The following is a 17,780-nucleotide window of genomic DNA, read 5'->3' as shown; positions in this document are numbered from 1 at the left end:
GGTTAGTGAGGCCTAGTGGTTAGTAAGGCCTAGTGGTTAGTGAGGCCTAGTTGTTAGTGAGGCCTAGTGGTTAGGGAGACCTAGTGGTTAGGGTCACCTAGTGGTTAGGGTCACCTAGTAGTTAGGGAGACCTAGAAGTTAGGGATACATAGTGGTTAGTGAGGCCTAGTTGTTAGTGAGGCCTAGTTGTTAGTGAGGCCTAGTGGTTAGTGAGGCCTAGTGGTTAGGGAGACCTAGTGGTTAGGGTCACCTAGTGGTTAGGGTCACCTAGTAGTTAGGGAGACCTAGTGGTTAGGGTCACCTAGTGGTTAGGGTCACCTAGTAGTTAGGGAGACCTAGAAGTTAGGGATACATAGTGGTTAGTGAGACCTAGTGGTTAGGGTCACCTAGTGGTTAGGGTCACCTAGTGGTTAGGGTCACCTAGTGGTTAGTGAGGCATAGTGGTTAGTGAGGCATAGTGGTTAGTGAGGTCTAGTGATTAGGGAGATCTAGAAGTTAGGGATACATAGTGGTTAGTGAGGCCTAGTGATTAGGGAGATCTAGAAGTTAGGGATACATAGTGGTTAGGGAGGCATAGTGGTTAGTGAGGCATAGTGGTTAGTGAGGTCTAGTGATTAGGGAGATCTAGAAGTTAGGGATACATAGTGGTTAGTGAGGCCTAGTGATTAGGGAGATCTAGAAGTTAGGGATACATAGTGGTTAGTGAGGCATAGTGGTTAGTGAGGCATAGTGGTTAGTGAGGCATAGTGGTTAGTGAGGTCTAGTTGTTAGGGAGGCATAGTGGTTAGGGAGACCTAGTGGTTAGTGAGGCCTAGTGGTTAGTGAGACCTAGTGGTTAGTGAGGCCTAGTGGTTAGTGAGGCCTAGTGGTTAGTGAGGCATAGTGGTTAGTGAGGCATAGTGGTTAGTGAGGCCTAGTGGTTAGTGAGGCCTAGTGGTTAGGGTCACCTAGTAGTTAGGGAGACCTAGTGGTTAGGGTCACCTAGTGGTTAGTGAGGCCTAGTGGTTAGTGAGGCCTAGTGGTTAGTGAGGCCTAGTGGTTAGTAAGGCATAGTGGTTAGTAAGGCATAGTGGTTAGTGAGGCCTAGTGGTTAGGGTCATCTAGTAGTTAGGGAGACTGAGATGTTAGGGAGACCAAGTTGTTAGGGAGACTGAGTTGTTAGGGAGACTGGGTTGTTAGGGAGACTGGGTTGTTAGGGAGACTTTATCTTGGCTTCATCTGGTTGCCGCAAAGTGTGACTTATTCGAGGATCATCAAATAGTATCCTTTTTCCATGTGATACCTATATTTCTATGCCCCATAAGCCAATTCAGAGTATGGTATGCGTCTGGATACACCTACTGTACTGTACATGAAGAGTGCGCAAGGCAAATCCAAAAACTTCTGTCTTATTATGTGTATTTACCTGTGAGATGACAAGTGTGGCTTGCTGGAGCTCGGTCTCTGATGTACTCAGCTTCTCTTTAAGTTGACCCTCATTCTGCTCAGCACTGTTGTATCTCTGAACACAATAAACACACTCAACACCAAGATTATTTTCTTGAGAACTGTCTTAAAAGTGTTCATATTAGAGTGGTGTTCCTACAACACGGTCACATTGTATTGATGTAGATTCTCCATTAAAGTCCAACAACAACTGATTTACATGGGCTCTCTCACACACACAAGGGCTGACATAAAACAGTACAAACTTACATTGTGTAGTGACTTGACTTCGGATTTGATCTTGCTGACATAAATCCTGGCAACAGTGAAGTCATCATCCAATTTCCCAGTGCAGTTAACATTAGGCTTCTTGACCTCTGCTGCTGAGCCACCAATCACTGTACCAATTTCCCCTAGGTCAGTCATCAGGCTGTTCATCATCTCGGCAAGACGTCTACGCAGGATTGACGATGAGTCACGGACTTCCTCCAGAGCCTTGGTGGTCTTACTCAGCTCTACCTGAAATACCAGCACAAAAATAGATAACCGAGCCTCCATAATATCATATTAAAGAGATAAAGATCTGGCTAAATGTTGACACATATGCAGGCTTAACTGCAACACATATGCAGCATATAACAAGCAGTCGAGTACCTCTTGATATTAGTCCATGTGAATAGTGCACATCATTACCCATGTATGCAATAATTACAGACATTTTGGCAACAAGCACAAAAAACAATATGGAAAATATAGTAAACTTTTGACCAGCTTTTGATATAAAATAAACTATTCATCGCTAGGTTTTTTTGAGCAGACAATCTGCTGCCACTTTTTTTATTTCACTCTCATCAATCTCATTAACAGATCTCATTCACAGCATTCTGAAAGGAGCTAAGAAAAAAATGGGGAAAGGTGATTATGCACCTGCTTGGTAGTGATTTCATCATTGAGCTTATCATTTTCCTTGTTCTTTGCATCCACTTCTTGCAGTTTCTGGTCATAGTTGACGGCAAGCTCCTCCAGTGCTTGAAGGACCTCTTTAACTTCAGTTTTAGACGTCTCACTTTCTGCTTGGATTGAGTTGATCTGGGTCTGTAGCCTTTCATTATCCGAGCGAGATGCCTTCAAACTCTGCAAAGATATCCATGTGTCCCAGATATCATTTGAAAGCTGGCTCTACAAATGCAACACTTTGCTAACAATGCTCATTTAGCCTACACTATATGACCTGAATCTGTGTCAGTTTTAACTCAAAGAAGCTGTAAGGGAACATCTAAGGAGTTCACTTAAATTAGTAAATTAGGTAAATTATTGTAAAAAAGTTTGTAGATACAATTGTACAAACCTCTTCTTGTTCAGCAATCTGCTCCTTGAGTTGGTTGATGATCAAGGATTGTGACTGGATTTCATCATCCTATAAATCACATGTAATAGGATCAGAATTCACATGTAATATGCATGCAACACAGTATCTGACAGATCCAGACTCTATGAGGCGAACTATAAAATAGATAACATGTAAAGGGGTGGATAACACAAAAAAATCATCAAAATAGCCATTAAACCTTTAAACCCTTAAACCTACCCCCCCCCCCCCCATTTCTAACCTTGGATATGTATGCATTAAATGGGAATAAATAGTTATAATATGGAAAATTTCTTAGTTGAACTGACCCTCTCGTCAAGCTGCAAGAAAAGTTTTGACCGCTCATTCTCATATTTCTTTTTCTCTGCATTTGACATGGCAGCAGGAGCTGCCTCAGGAAATCCCAGTTGTTGAATGCTTTCAAACAAATCACTTTTCCTGTTCTCCTTAGCATTAGATGTCTGCTCATCTGGAGGCACATTCTCGCCTTGAAAAAAAAAACACACAGGCATATGAATGTTTGCATTTCATAACCATTTAATGACATGACCCTCTTGTAAAGAATATAAAACAATAATGACTATGATCATATCCTTTTACCAAAATACAGACAATGAATTTATGCTAGGCTAATTCCTTTTTGGCAATTGTTCAGACATCTACAGTAAGAAGTGATTAATGGAAATATTCATTCACTCCTTACCAACAAGTCCCCTAATCAAGCATAATTTCTCTGTGATAAAGTGAAGTTTTTCATAGACCTTTTCCCAGCTGAGTTTACCTTGCCGCCATCGCTGCAGTTCCTGCTCATATTTAATCAGTGCAGCCTTTAATTTCCCAGTCTTCTCTTTTTCTTTCTCATATCTTCTTTTCCATTCATCTGCAGTCAGCTCCTCATTGATGACCACAACATTCTTTATAGTTTTTGCTCTGAAGACAAAAAAATGGACCAAAAATCAAAACGCAATCAATTACAGCATCTTTTTCAGCAATTTGACTTTTAAAGGATTTATTTCAAGTCTTTTAATGAATATATGTCCAAGAAAGTTTTGTTCTGATCTGAAGCAGAACACCTCACCTTTGTCCAAACATTAAAGTTGACCTTGTTTCCTGGTCATTAAAGGAAGAGGGTGAGCAGCAAATGATGATTGTTGTTCTGGCATTGCCACCTGGAGTATGGAAAAGATCACATACCATGCTTGTATCAGTTTTTACTGGCAATTCAATTCATGCAGTGCTTACTGAGTGCTTATTGTGCAGTAAAGGGGATTAGTTTTTGTGAAAAAAGGACTAGCTCTCTATCACACAGCCACCCTTGGGATGCCCTGGGTCCCCAGCCTCGAGTGTTGTTTTCTTTAGTGACAGAGTTCAAGCCGAGATATAGCTCGGCTCTGGCCTTCCAAGGAATTGGGAGTGATACAATTGTCAGTTTAATGGATGTTCGTTGTTTAACAGATAATAAAACATTCTAGGTTAAACCAAATAGTTCTGACTTTGTCTAGTGCTCTCTAAATAGAGGTTGACACTAGATAAAGTCATTGTTGAGAAACCTATAACCCAGGTTGCACTACAAAAGAATACCAATTTATTGATTAATTTAGTCATACAGTAGTTCGCAAATACATTTACAGTAGTGTGCAGTAACAGAGGGCTAGCTTCAACTCCAGAATAGTTACTGTACCAATACAAAGTGAAGCCCTGAAGCTAAGAATTCATTCTTACAGTAGGTGTAATACATCATTAGAAATAAAATACAGTATTGTGAAATGTGCACCAGACTTTCAACCTACCCAAACTCTCTTGTAAAATTCTTGTCATTTTACTGTCTCTGTAAGGGACATGAGATTTCTAGAGAAGAGAGCATAGCATTAGAGACTGAATACAAATAAACTGAAAAGGTGTCATTACTGTACTCACAGTTCCCTCTGCAAGAGCAGATATTACATTTCCTAGAGCAGACAATGACTTGTTGATGTTCTTGGCCTCATCAAGAACAGAGCCCTCAGCATGAGTCTTGCTGACCTACAAAATACATGACCCAATAAGAGAGAGATGCCAAGATGATAAAAAAGACAAAAAAATTCATTTGTCAACCATCATGTTCTTACCTTTTCTGAGCCAGCAAGGTCGACAAGATATAGTTTACCACTCAGCTTTTTGTTCGTTTCGACATTCTCTTGCTTAATATGAAGCAAGAAAATACTGTGACTTCTTGAGCTATGTTCATTCATGTCTATAAAAAAAAACAAAGAAGTAAGAAAGGATACTTTTTGCTAAGAAGTTTACAAATGCATTATTTGCTTTTCAATTTTTCATTGATGCTACCGAAAGAGCAATTAAAATATGGCCCATGCCGTACTATGCTATGCAGTTCAATAATGACCTCAATGAATATTGTTTGTTAACCAGTGATTAAAAATCTTACTTGTGACTGCCACATGTCGATTGGCTTTCCCCTCATCTATAATCTCCATAACCTCCTCTGGGCTGGACACAAATCGCTCTGTCCCTCCCTTCAAAATAAAACATTCTTCTGTTAGGCAAAACAAAAGTACAAAATAAATTTACACAAATGAAAACAGATTTCCTACAAAAACTGGTGACAAAAATGTAACAATTCTGTTTCACCAGACAGTGCCATAGCAGGCCTCGAAATATTGGAGGGGCACAATACAGAAACATTAAGAAAATAATTGCAGGCATAGCCACGACCCTACTGGTCATTTCCTTATAATTTTTGAAAATATTGAGGGGGGCATGTACCCCCAGTGCCCCACCCCCTGCTACATCCCTGCCAGACATAATTATTATGTTCAAGTTCTTACTTTTACAAATGGCACTCTATTCTTGTCCTCATGAACAGCTAAATTTGTCTTGGTAACTAGAGCAAAGAATACACAATCAATTGATTGAAATTATGCAAATGCAAATTGCAAATGATAAACATACCATCTAAGAGGTCCCTAATCTTATCCAGATAAATTTCAAAGTATGAAACCTGTAAAGGACCACAAGAATAAAGTTAGTTGGCTGGCCATAAAATAATCTCAAACTCTCTTCTCCTCTTCTTACTAGTGACTTTCCTCCTTTAAAACACTAGCACCTGTTTACCATAATTTCTGTACTTGTTAAATTGAAATTATATAATTCTGGTAGCTTCCTATAAGTTTGAAATTTTAAAACATACTTTAGAACTCTAGTGGAGTGTACACAAGATATCTGTAACTTTTGTATCCTCACCTTGATATGAAATTCCAGATTTTCATCCATATTATAAATGTGATTAAATATGTCTTGGACAATTCTTGGAATAATGCCCTGATGTAAACTGCTATCAATAAGTCCCTAGAACAAGAGACATTCCAGCATGAATTCCCGAAAATTATTATGTATAAATGTTAGTCATACAGTAACTGTTTTTTTTTTTTTTTTGCTTTGTTGAAATAATGCGTCTGTATCGGGTTTAGTTGTTGCAATTCAAGCAATCCAAACCTAGCCTACAGTATCTATTATATTGCACCTTTCTACGTTTCACCATTCAACATTTGATACCTCCATTGTATGTGTTTTCCCACTAGAAGTTTGTCCATATGCAAATATCGTTCCATTATATCCATTGAGAACATCTGATAAAGAAAAATCATTTAAAAAAGACTCAATAAAATCAGAGACCGGTTTGACTCACCTATACTTTCACAATTAACATTTCATGACCTGGCTGACTGCCTGATCTAAACTATACAAAGTTATGTACAATTTTCGTATTTAAATAAGACTTCTTCAGGGCAGACTGCCCTGTGGGTCTGCCCTGTAGAAGTTTTATTAAAAAGGAATATTGGGAAGAGTCGAATACCAGTTTTTGGTGTATTGTATTTATTCTTTAGGTTCACGAAGATGACTATTTGGGCTTTTTGCTATTATTCAAAGTTATGTACAGATACAATTACAAGTAAACAAATATAGTTAGAGGTACTGTATATACCATATATAATATATGGGTGGGTATAACAATTCATTTTATTTATACATAAGTATGGTAAATGCTTTTCTACATTTAAAATTGAAGGTGATAATCACTTTGAACCTTTAGGCATAAACAGCACATATTAGCACAACTGTAAAGCTGTTATTCTCATTGCTGAACATTTGTATTTTCACATGGAACATTGAAATGCGAAGGTTCCATGTAAAATGCACACCCCATTTTTCGAGGTCATTTTGGAAGTAAAAAAGTGTGCATTATACGCCGGGAAATATGGTAGGTGCACTCTTTTGTCAGTTAAAGTCAAATAAAGGTCATAAATGTATCACCAAGATAGAGAGGTGATTTAAATTCATTTAAAAACAATAATTGCCAATAGCAACCTAATCCAGCAAATTATCAAACGAATGTTGATCAACCACTCCCTTGTCATCGTTTACAATCGATAATACAGCAGTTCATAATAACCTTCCAAGATTGCAGTTTGACAGCTAATGATATTTGATTGAAAGTTTCTCAGTTACTGTACATGCTTGAATTAGTCAAAATAGATTCTTTGAGTCAAGCCGTATTGTGCGAGAGAGTAAAATGGTGGCATGATTGGCCCTTCGGTTAAGGTTAGTGTAGTGCAGCTTGAAGAAATGAGACCTACGGTTTAGTGTCCTTATCCGAGAAGACCGGAAACACAGGAGAATAACTTCAACTCACTTGTGACACAAATTCAAATCAAGGCAAATCAAGGCAGGAACCCCCAAAAAATCCCCAGTTTGAGCCAGGATTCGAACCTGGGCCACAGCAGTAAGAGGCCGACATGCCAACACACTAGGCCACCCGTGCTTGTAAACTTAGCCAGTTAGAATGCAAGAAAGGTACTATTGATTGACAACAGTTGTATACTTAGCCATTCAGGGTGCAAGAAAGGTGTTATTTGATTGAAAATAGTTGTATTCTCAGCCATTCAGGGTGCAAGAAAGGTATTGATTGACAACAGTTGTATGCTTACCCATTCAGGGTGCAAGAAAATTACTATTTGAATGACAAGAATGATACTTTAGAAAGAAAAGCTTTATCAGTGCACATAAATTGTCCTAGAATTGTTACAACAAGTGTGATTCTTGCAACATGAGTGGTTGGCTGCAGTCAAACTTTCTTAGTGTCCAAAGTAATGCCCCATGCACCCTAATCAAATACAGTTATCTCAACAATTCCTAATCACAATGCAGGCAATATTTTAGCTAAAGGTCAATTAAAGTCACCAAGACCATAGCAGACCCTGTATTAATAGTGCCTAACCCTGGGTTATAGAGATGGGTTGTCAAGAGAATCATTTACAACCTTCAAAACAACAATGTCTAAGATAGCTGAGTCATAATGGTAGAGCATAAAATAATGACATACAACTACTCCTGCAGGGAAAAGACTCTTCCTGAATCAGAGCGTATCATACAAGTTTGACATACAACTACTTGTGCAGGGAAGAGACTCTTCCTGAATCAGAGAGTATCATACAAGTTTGACATACAACTACTCGTGCAGGGAAGAGACTTTTCCTGAATCAGAGAGTATCATACAAGGTCAATGGAATATTCTTTCAGATTGGAGAAAAAGTTAGCTGGTGTATATCTATTAACTCAATAAAGGAGATTCTTCTAATTTATTTTCTGATCTATGCAACCTTTTTAATAAGCATTATAAGTTTGGGTGCAAGTACTTCAAATATTAAAAATACCAGAATAAAATTAAAACAAAAAAACAAAGTTCAAATGTCTCTAATTTAAATGTTGTTATCAAAGAATGAATAGAATAGAAAAAGGTAAGCCAATGTAGCCAGCAATAGTTTATATGATAAATCAGAGTATTTATTTTAAGATAATTGGGATACTTGTTGAAACTGTGATCAAACACTTAAGGGTGTACCAGAGGAGTTTACTCAACGACCGACTAAACGAACCACTGATTAGGGTGATCAAGCGTTCTATTTGGTAATATTTAAGTGGAATGAGAGTAACCAAGCTCTTGAATTTACGACAAAAAAATGAAAACATCAGCGGACAAGATCGATAAGTGCATCCAAACCTAAGACAAATGAGAGAAACCTTTTTTCAACAATTTGGTGATCATCCTTTCGAATGAATTGCTGTAAGTTATAATCTTTCTTGAGGCCCCACAAAATTTATGATGTGCTTCTATTCTTCTATCCTAACTAGATAATTTAAGCACAGCGTGACAAATGAAAATTAACCTCATATATACAAAGAAACAATAATCTAATTCAAATTTTGGGGCTAAGAAGGTCGATGTCACGAGATAGAAAACTCGAATCTTTCAACAATGTCGCCGTATATTCATTCAGATTCAATAACAAATCAGAAACCTACGAACCAATCGCAGTAAATGTCGGAACTTGTCAGAAGATACGTATTGAAACATAAAAATCGTTCAGAGTTAATAAATATTTTTACAACCTCGAGAACTGCCCATTCCAGCTCATAAGATTCAGCTTATTTCATATGGCATACACTTTAGAAATCAATTTAGAAAAGTACGATAGAGAGAAAAGGAAATGGAAATATCGCTAAATTCAAAATTGGTTCTAATCTTGAACAAAACATGATCTGGAAGGGATAGACTCTACAAAAAGGTGACATCAAGAAAGAAAAACGACTACGAGGAGTGGTATTTTTTTTCCAAATGACAAAAACTGAATCAAATGCTAGCGCGGAGGAGAGCACAATACACGACTAAGCCCACTGCACCCTTACTCATTTCCTGTCTGAGAAATTAGAATCGCTAAATACCTATGGTTAGCCGTGATATAAAAGTCTGACAAATGTGAACCTACTTTATTCAATGAAGTACTGGTGCAGCGAATGTTTCTCTTCAATAAGAAATCGGCCGGAGAATTTTTGTTTGTGGCACCTTACCATGTTGTTTTCTTGTGCGATCTTACCCTGAACGATAGCCTGCGCCGCTTCGCTATAGACTTTCTCTTGTGTCGCAGTAGGCTTGAAGACGCGATCAAATGTGAAAGTACGACCCTACATGGAATAAAAGTGTATCAGACTTGAACGCTGAAAAGAAATCTAACTTGATTCGAAAATAATGCGTCATCCTCTGGGTCCTTACTCCGTGGATCGCTGTATCGGGTGTAGGGAACTTCACAACAATCTGTCCTCCAGCTTTAGTCTCGGCGTCCGATTGGGGCCGAAACCGACAGAAAACCTTGATATTGCATTCCTTAGGATCTGGCTGTTGTTGCTGCATTCTTGGATCGTCAGTAACTTTGTTCTTGTTGGCGGATGAAGAGGCTTATTTCAAACCGAGTGCCAAGAGAAATACCTGCAACTTCGTCCACATAACGCCGGTGCTGACTTTTCTCGACCGAAAACCCACGATTTCAAGGGTTTACTTACCCTAAAAGCGTGAGTAACTTATACAAGGGTCTTAAATAAGCTTTTTGATGGTTTCTGACTGCTCTTATTACTTCATTTTGCCTCAGTTTTGACGAGATCCTGACATCACTTCGAAGTCGCAGTCTGCCATTATTCCTCCACCTCACCGCAAAGCATGCTGGGCAGGGGATTCTTGGCAACGTTGCACAGTCCCTTATTATTGACCTGCCAATCAAATAGCGGCTATGTAAACACCAAGAAATCAACAACTATCTAGGTTTTGCTGTCACCTTGTCTTATAAACAAAACCGTTTCTTGTCTCTTTCAGGAAACTTCACTTGTCATTTTTCAAAAAAATATACGAAGTACCAAAGGCTGGCGGTCGCTTCTAAGATGGGACATAAAAAAGCGGTCTAAGAGGGAGCATAAAAATGAAAAGAGCTTTACTTATCCAGTTTTCTGGTAACATTAATTCGGTTGTCGCCGTGCAAGAACTTCTAGCCCCCTGGGTCTAGCCCCCTAAAGACCCACGGATGGGGTTTCTGTGAACCCGCAGCCTAGCAATGTTAAAATCAAGCCTGGGGGGGGGGGGGGGGGGTCGTTTTTTCATTTAGCGGACCATTTTCTCTCGTCCTAGCTCTCAATGACAATGGTACTCAATTTTTTTTTCATTTGAGCGGACCTTCCAGTCCAGTGTGTGTGTGTGTGTGTGTGTGTGTGGGGGGGGGACTCTTCCAACCTCCCACCTGGCTACGGGCCTGCGGCTCAGTAGACCCGACACGAACAGATGGACAAAAATGGAAAGTCTACCCCTCTTAAAAAAATCAATAATGACTGACCAACGGAATGAACTACAGTTCATTTATTTAATTAATTGTCGCTTATAACTCCCGGCCCTTCCCCCTTTATGTGTGCCTCGCCCAGTCTTGTAAAATGATTTCCCCATTTTGGTGGGTAATTTTAGTAGAAGAATTAAATGGGACCAGAGAACGAGTTTAGCTAAGCAACGTATTTTTCAAGACGAGTTGTTTAATTTCGAAAAGATCCCCTCTCTTCATGGTAAAGAATCGGCTAGAATCTATAATGAGCACATACTTTATCTGTTCTTCCTATCTATGTACAACGCAATGAATGATTGAAGGGGGCATGTATAAAATTCAGTCTTGCTAGTAACATTATTTTGAAGTTCAGTAATACGGTAATGATTCGAATGAGCGCTAGGGGCGCATATTTTATTATTTTTCGGATCTTATTCTCGGGGATAGGGGCGCTTATTTGAAGTAAAAACCCGCGGGTAAGATTGAAGAACCGGTCGGTAGGCAAAATTTTTATTTTTTTGGATTTTTATTTCCCCATTATATAAGAACCTACTTAGCAAAAAGGTTCTTATATGATGGGGTACTCCATGAAAAATAAAACAAATTATGGGGTTTAAAAAATTAATTTGCTAAATTTGGGCCTGTTTTGCCAGACAAGTTCTCACGCGCGGGTTTTATTGTATTTCATGTCAGCGAAAGCTTCTGTATCAGATTGAGAACGCAACTTTATTCGCGATAAACTAAAACAACACTGTAAAAATTTTGTAAGACTTTAACCGCTATATTGCAAGGAAAGTATATAAAGTGGGTGTCATACGGTACATTCACGGAGGGCTTTTCAGTGTTTATAGACGCCATTTAAATAATGTTAGAGTGCCATTGTTGTGATCTTTTAAGGGGTTAGGGGAAAGGGAACTTATTGGAAAGGGGGCGCCTACTGCAAAATTAGAGGCCGAGGGGGAGTGTGGGCGCTTTTTCAAAGGAGGGCACTCGAATCATTACGGTAGTCTAGTAGCCTTAGTAGCAAGCCAAAAGATAGACGGAGATGAGGCGCGCGCTAGGGAGAGATTAACTCCATTCTTCTCTCCTGGCGCGAGGGGTCTATCCCTCATCTTCCGTAGCTCTTTTCGATTGCTACGCAGGATAGTAGTCTAGGAGAACACTGTTGCTATCGAAGCTCTGAAATGGCCAGAAGGGGCGTGATTGTACCCAAGATGTTTTTTTACGTTTCTGTATCGCCCCCCCCCCCCCCACAATATACCAAGGCATGCTACTCAAAGAACAGAACATACAAAATTACTTCTGTATAGAGACATGCCAAGAAAGTATAACAAAACCTCTCCCGCATACCTTGATATTCTAGACTTGAATTTAAACTCTTGTGAGCGACAAAAGACTATGTGATCGATGGCAAGAGTAAATTCTCCTAGGCAATAATAGGCGAGGTCCCTTCCAAAACCCTAGAGTTAGCACAAGAATGACTGCAAACATAAAAAGATAAAATGGTTTTAATTCATTTCATATTTTTCCTTAAGCTCTTCCACTTTTGCTATGTATGCAGCTTCACATTCCTCTTTAGATTTACCTGAAAGAATAATAAACCAATGTCGGTGCACTTATAGACATACAGTACCCCCAATGCAGAGCTGAACTTCAAGGACGCATGAAAGAATGGCACCTGCTTTCCCCCAACCCAAAGCAAGTACAAGAAATGACAGACGCTTGTATAGCTTGAAGCAAAATTTTCCAACTACGCCCCCATAATTGTGTGGATATTTTGAAACCATAAATAAACAGATTCAGTCAGCCACCATTTTGTCATCCTAGCAAAGTACCAAGTGTGAAAAAGCCCTTTCCATCTGTTAATTTAATTCTGTTATTTTCGATTCAATTTGGAAAATAAGTTAAATACATGAGTATTTATATGATGGTGATACAGTATTCGAACGAAAATATTAAATGAAAACAATAACAAAGGTGTGGCTGACAAGGGCACTTTAATTGAAAATATTGAAATTCAATGTTAATCTTTAGGGTATTTTGAATCTCTGTTTCGCCCTCCACATTTAGTACTCACTATTTTCGGCATCATGAATTTAAGGCACATACACAGGGGAAGGGGGGGGGGGGGGGTGTGTAGGGTGCGCATGTATCCCTTCTTGTTGTCTTTTTCTATATGATACAGTACCTGTGACCCACCTCAGCCTTTCCTAGGTACGCGCCTGATGTTTCACTCTGCACATATAGTACAGGGGAAGGGGGTGTGTGTGTAGGGTGCGCATGTATCCCTTTTTGTTGTCTTTTTCTATATGATACAGTACCTGTGACCCACCTCAGCCTTTCCTAGGTACGCGCCTGGTGTTTCACTCTCCACATATAGCACAGGGGAAGGGGGGTGTGTGTGTAGGGTGCGCATGTATTCCTTCTTGTTGTCTTTTTCTATATGATACAGTACCTGTGACCCACCTCAGCCTTTCCTAGGTACGCGCCTGGTGTTTCACTCTCCACATATAGTACAGGGGAAGGGGGGTGTGTGTGTAGGGTGCGCATGTATCCCTTTTTGTTGTCTTTTTCTATATGATACAGTACCTGTGACCCACCTCAGCCTTTCCTAGGTACGCGCCTGGTGTTTCACTGTCCACATATAGTACAGGGGAAGGGGGGTGTGTAGGGTGCGCATGTATCCCTTCTTGTTGTCTTTTTCTATATGATACAGTACCCTGTATGACCCACCTCAGCCTTTCCTAGGTTTTCTAGGTTTCCTAGTACCTACCTTTCTTTTTTTCCCAGGCATCCCATTTGGCCTTCCCAGTGAAGTCTAGCATGCCAGGTCGGGCTATAAAAGAAAACAAAACAGTCACAACATTTAAATCTTTACAGATGCCCAGTTACACAATACCCAGTGAAGCGTAGAATGCCAGCATGTCTGGAAAATACAGTGATAGAAAATAAATTATTACTTATTACTCAATATTATGACAAAAGAAATAAAAAGTTGAGAAGACAACCAAGAACCCCCCAAAAAATATGTACATAAATGTATCATGTAAAATGCCTGAAATTATGAATTTGATATTTCAACAGTACAATTTAATGTTTTCTTTGAAAAATGAGCAAACAGTAGACCTCCAAAAGACCTCATTTTGGTGTAGATTGATGGTGGTTAGCCTAATCACGAAAAAAGTTAGCCCAATTATGGCCTGTTATTTCTCATGTGTTTTGGAACTGGCTTTTACAGAACAGACTCCCATGGCCTCTTGTCACTCCTTTCTCTTCTCTCCCACCCACGGTCAATGCTGCCACATCGTTGACAGTCGGCAGTAAGAAGGCTAGAAACATGATTGAAATTAGCAAACCAGTGAGATATGTCTTGGTTCAATCAAAAGCTAAAGGTGTATTTTCAAAGTGTTTTGGTGCTGGATTGGCGGCTCGTCGACTTTTGTGAGTTTTATCTAGCCTCAAAGCAGTTTTGTGTTTTAAGTTCGCAGCCTTTCCTATTTTTATATACTCTGCAAGACTGACATTCTATCAGTAAAATTGAAATAAAGGAAGACTCAAACATAATATTACAAGTTTCTATAGTTTTATTTTCCATGGTAAAGTTTTTTTTCCTTTAACTTTTTTTTATTATTCTTAAATCATATAATTATTTTACAGCTTTTATATTATATATACTTGACATTAATTTTTTTCATGAGCCCTTCAAAAAAGAGAAGAAAAAAAAAACGTACTATTTCTCCCTTCTTCTTCCACACAAGAAAGACATATGCAAAACACAAAGAAGCGAGGTATTGGTCCACATCGAACCCAAGTCATTCCACCGCCAATGTCCATCTCTAAAATTAACCAACCAGCCAAAAAGCTGTTTTTGTTTTACTATGTGGTGTTCAATCTCATAATAACAGATAAAATTACATTTTAGACCACTAAACCACTAGACCACTAGACTGAGGATCCAAAGTGAACCTTTTTTCATGTTTCTGTTTCTTGGCTGTAGGTGTATGAACTTAAATTTATTTTAAATTTAAATTTATATTTATTGACTTTGCCCACGGAGAAAAAAAAATACACATACATAATACGTTATACATGAGAAACAGAACATAAATACATACGATAACGAAAGGGCAGGGTATCCGCCACAGCTAGGCCAATTACGGCGGACCCGAGTTTATAAAAGAATATAAAAGAACTTTGTCTGAGATTAGCAGATCATAGACTGTTTTTGACTTAATATTGCCTATCAAAAAGAGTTTATAACCAGTTATACGAATCCAATTGTAAAGGCTTTGTAGATCCAGATATCTCACATTTCCCAGCCTTCAAAATCCTTTCGCCACTCCTGACAAAGGCTATTATACAAGCCAAAGTATTTTTTGCTAACTTATAAATTCCTATACATTCTTTTATAAACCACTGAAAGTAGCCTTGGGCAGCCTGTGGTTGGAAAAGAAAGTTTTGCAGCGACAGTTTTTACTCAGTTTTACTATTTTTTAGATCCGCATGGTTTAACAGAAAATAGCATCGATTGAAATTCATTTAAAATCCAAAATTCGACCGTCAAAGCAGTCAAAATCCGAAATCCGTGACCAAATTGTCAAAAGATCCATGATCTGCCGTATTTCCAAAATCCGCCAATCCGCTGAAATAATCATCAAAATCCGTAATCCGTGAGCATTTCGGGGCTGAATCCGCCGATCCGCAAACCTATTCACCCCCCGTGAATATATAAAACAAATTTTGTTTCCCATATTGCAAGCAGAAACTGCATTCGAAGAAATCTGCAAGAATCTTTGAGGCAAAAAAGTCCCCAGGCCATGACCTAACCTCTGGATTAGTGTTCTCTAGCCAGTTGCTATGCAGTGTCTCCAGAACGGCATGTTATTTGTTTCGCAGGGAAATCAGAGTTTCATATATTGTCATTTTAGCCTTATATAAGTGCATATTTTTTTATGTTTTTCTGCTATAATCGATACAGCAGGCTTGGGCAATAATTAGCTGAATTTCTAAAATCCCTTTGAGAAATGACTAAAATGACAATTTTGCCATAGTTTGATCCTGTAAGCTTATCTATTAGTTGTGCGAGTTTCATTAATTTTAATGCAAAAGCAGCCACATAAATGTTATTTGAAATCTTTGAAATTAAAAGGTAATTTGCAGATATTTGCTTACACTGTAGTTTGCCTTTAGTCCCACCTTGACTGACTTAGGGCCATTCCATTTTTAATCCACACACCCACCATTGAGGAAAATTTCTGAGAGGCATGGGCTGTGGGTGAAAAAAATTCTGAGGGGTTGCTTGAATGAATAGCGGGACTGTTTTGATATCTAAGGGGTATCATTTTTAAATTTCAGCAAGGAAACAATGAAAAAAATCCGAGGGGTTTCTGATAAGGTTATGTCAAAATTTCCTGGGGGTCCGTTGGCTGCCAATACGAAATTTCTGAAGGGTCAGTTTAGGAAATCAAATCCTCAATAGGTACAGCAAGGGAGAAATTAAAAAATTTCTGAGGGGTCCCAGGTAAGTTTATGTCAGAATTTCTGGGGGGTGGAAATGTAACTTTTTCTCTTCAATGGTGGATGAAAAATGGAATGGTCCTTATTATTGAGTTTTTTTTAGTAGGGTTGTATGAAGTATTAGACCAGTATTTCCGTCAATAAAAAGACACCAAAATGATCGAATAACAAAAAGTTATCAATTACTCGGTTACCAAATCCATCATTTTAACGTACAAAACTTTTTATGTATTATGATTTCCTTCTTTAATTTTATACTCACGAGTTGATACACGCCCCAATTACGGGAAGGCAAGACTTTTGACCTTTTTTCAATCGAAAGGTCTTACGGCTCTACAAATCCCAGAGATTAAATATAACGGTGAAAGAGCCATACATGAATTTAATAGTTTACCGGTATTAATATCGCCGACTGTAGCCTGCTTGTAAAGTGCGTAAACTTCAAGCATTTCGGTATCATCTGGTTTCTCCTTCAAATTCTTGACTTCCGTGGCTGCCTTTTGAAAAGCCTATCGGAGCGAAATACGCGTTTAGATTCCAAAGAAATACTCAAAATCATACTTGCAATATTACAATGTATTACCTCAGACATTTTGTGTATCTAAAGTGAAGCAATTAAGCGTAGATTAGTCGAGAGAAAGGAGAGTACAGGTTACAAAGCGAGCAAACTACTTCTAGCTTGTCTTGTAAAGGGACAACATGTGACAGCACCACAGAAAGACCGTATGGAGCCATGATATATTTTTCTAAAAGGATGGGGTTCCTGTGGTAAAACGCACTTTTTCCAAAAAAGACGCAGATACTGGTAATTTTTTTTCAACAAACATAAATTTTCATTTTAGTTCTTCAAGGCTCTTTCTACTGTACCGGGTCTGTTCACGTTTGGAGCTGCATGTTTTTTTCTTTCAGACATTTATTCCCGACGCTATGATTTAAAATTCTCGACACTATGATTATTTCCTATGTTCCTATATGTTCCTATCAAAACTAAGATCATATCATGGGAATAGTCCACCAGGCCCTGAGGCGGCTCATAGTAAATAAGAAAAGCCATCAGAAAATATCACCCAGATCCATAAAGTGTAAGCCCCCCAGTCACACATCACAGATCGGTCGTATTAAAATGTGACATGTGATGGAAGAAATCAAGAGCAGAGAAATTAATGACGCTATTTCCATAAATTTGTAACAACTTTAAACGTCTTAGAAGTCTTCAGGGGAGCAATACCCCCTCCCCCTTAAGCTGCGCCGCCACTGAGATGAAATATACCGCAACC

At 38.7% G+C, this 17,780-nt stretch overlaps 2 protein-coding genes across 5 annotated transcripts in view; both read right to left on the bottom strand.

Annotated features, from left to right (window-relative positions):
- Positions 1 to 10,354, bottom strand: part of LOC5521619 (kinesin heavy chain) — a 30,954-nt gene extending 20,600 nt beyond the window's left edge. For all 4 annotated transcript variants that reach the window (XR_007306182.1, XR_007306183.1, XM_032366840.2 and 1 more), the window contains exons 1-17: positions 9,903 to 10,354; positions 9,727 to 9,814; positions 6,347 to 6,420; positions 6,035 to 6,139; positions 5,744 to 5,792; positions 5,620 to 5,675; positions 5,220 to 5,307; positions 4,903 to 5,027; positions 4,712 to 4,816; positions 4,585 to 4,642; positions 3,873 to 3,963; positions 3,576 to 3,724; positions 3,103 to 3,281; positions 2,774 to 2,842; positions 2,353 to 2,559; positions 1,696 to 1,944; positions 1,406 to 1,501 (exon numbers count right to left, since the gene is read on the bottom strand). Coding sequence is in view for 2 of the 4 variants with exons in the window: in XM_032366840.2 (XP_032222731.1) it covers positions 1,406 to 1,501; positions 1,696 to 1,944; positions 2,353 to 2,559; positions 2,774 to 2,842; positions 3,103 to 3,281; positions 3,576 to 3,724; positions 3,873 to 3,963; positions 4,585 to 4,642; positions 4,712 to 4,816; positions 4,903 to 5,027; positions 5,220 to 5,307; positions 5,620 to 5,675; positions 5,744 to 5,792; positions 6,035 to 6,139; positions 6,347 to 6,420; positions 9,727 to 9,814; positions 9,903 to 10,040 (1,926 nt within the window). In the remaining 2 variants the exon portion in view is untranslated. The remainder of the gene's footprint in view (positions 1 to 1,405; positions 1,502 to 1,695; positions 1,945 to 2,352; positions 2,560 to 2,773; positions 2,843 to 3,102; positions 3,282 to 3,575; positions 3,725 to 3,872; positions 3,964 to 4,584; positions 4,643 to 4,711; positions 4,817 to 4,902; positions 5,028 to 5,219; positions 5,308 to 5,619; positions 5,676 to 5,743; positions 5,793 to 6,034; positions 6,140 to 6,346; positions 6,421 to 9,726; positions 9,815 to 9,902) is intronic.
- A 2,122-nt stretch (positions 10,355 to 12,476) lies between these two features.
- On the bottom strand, positions 12,477 to 17,235 carry LOC5521640 (acyl-CoA-binding protein). Its single transcript, XM_001641364.3, has 4 exons — positions 17,087 to 17,235; positions 16,898 to 17,012; positions 13,760 to 13,822; positions 12,477 to 12,571 (listed from the first exon to the last, which is right to left on the bottom strand). Exons 1-4 carry the CDS (start codon positions 17,093 to 17,095, stop codon positions 12,495 to 12,497), a joined length of 264 nt encoding a protein of 87 aa, XP_001641414.2. The 5' UTR covers positions 17,096 to 17,235; the 3' UTR covers positions 12,477 to 12,494.
- Positions 17,236 to 17,780: the final 545 nt, after the last annotated feature.

Source organism: Nematostella vectensis, chromosome 2, assembly GCF_932526225.1.
Source record: "Nematostella vectensis chromosome 2, jaNemVect1.1, whole genome shotgun sequence".
Taxonomy (NCBI): Eukaryota; Metazoa; Cnidaria; class Anthozoa; order Actiniaria; family Edwardsiidae; genus Nematostella; species Nematostella vectensis.
Note: the sequence above shows the minus strand (reverse complement) of the source record. Positions and strands in the feature narration are given on the sequence as shown.

Bases quoted from the DNA above. Each gene is read 5' to 3' on its own strand.
- LOC5521640 (XM_001641364.3), bottom strand. The intron at 13,823-16,897 runs GTAAACTATTAA...TTTCTTTTATAG, and splicing joins AGTCGGCGATATTAATACCG to CCCGACCTGGCATGCTAGAC. The intron at 12,572-13,759 runs GTAGGTACTAGG...TTATTCTTTCAG, and splicing joins TGCCTGGGAAAAAAAGAAAG to GTAAATCTAAAGAGGAATGT.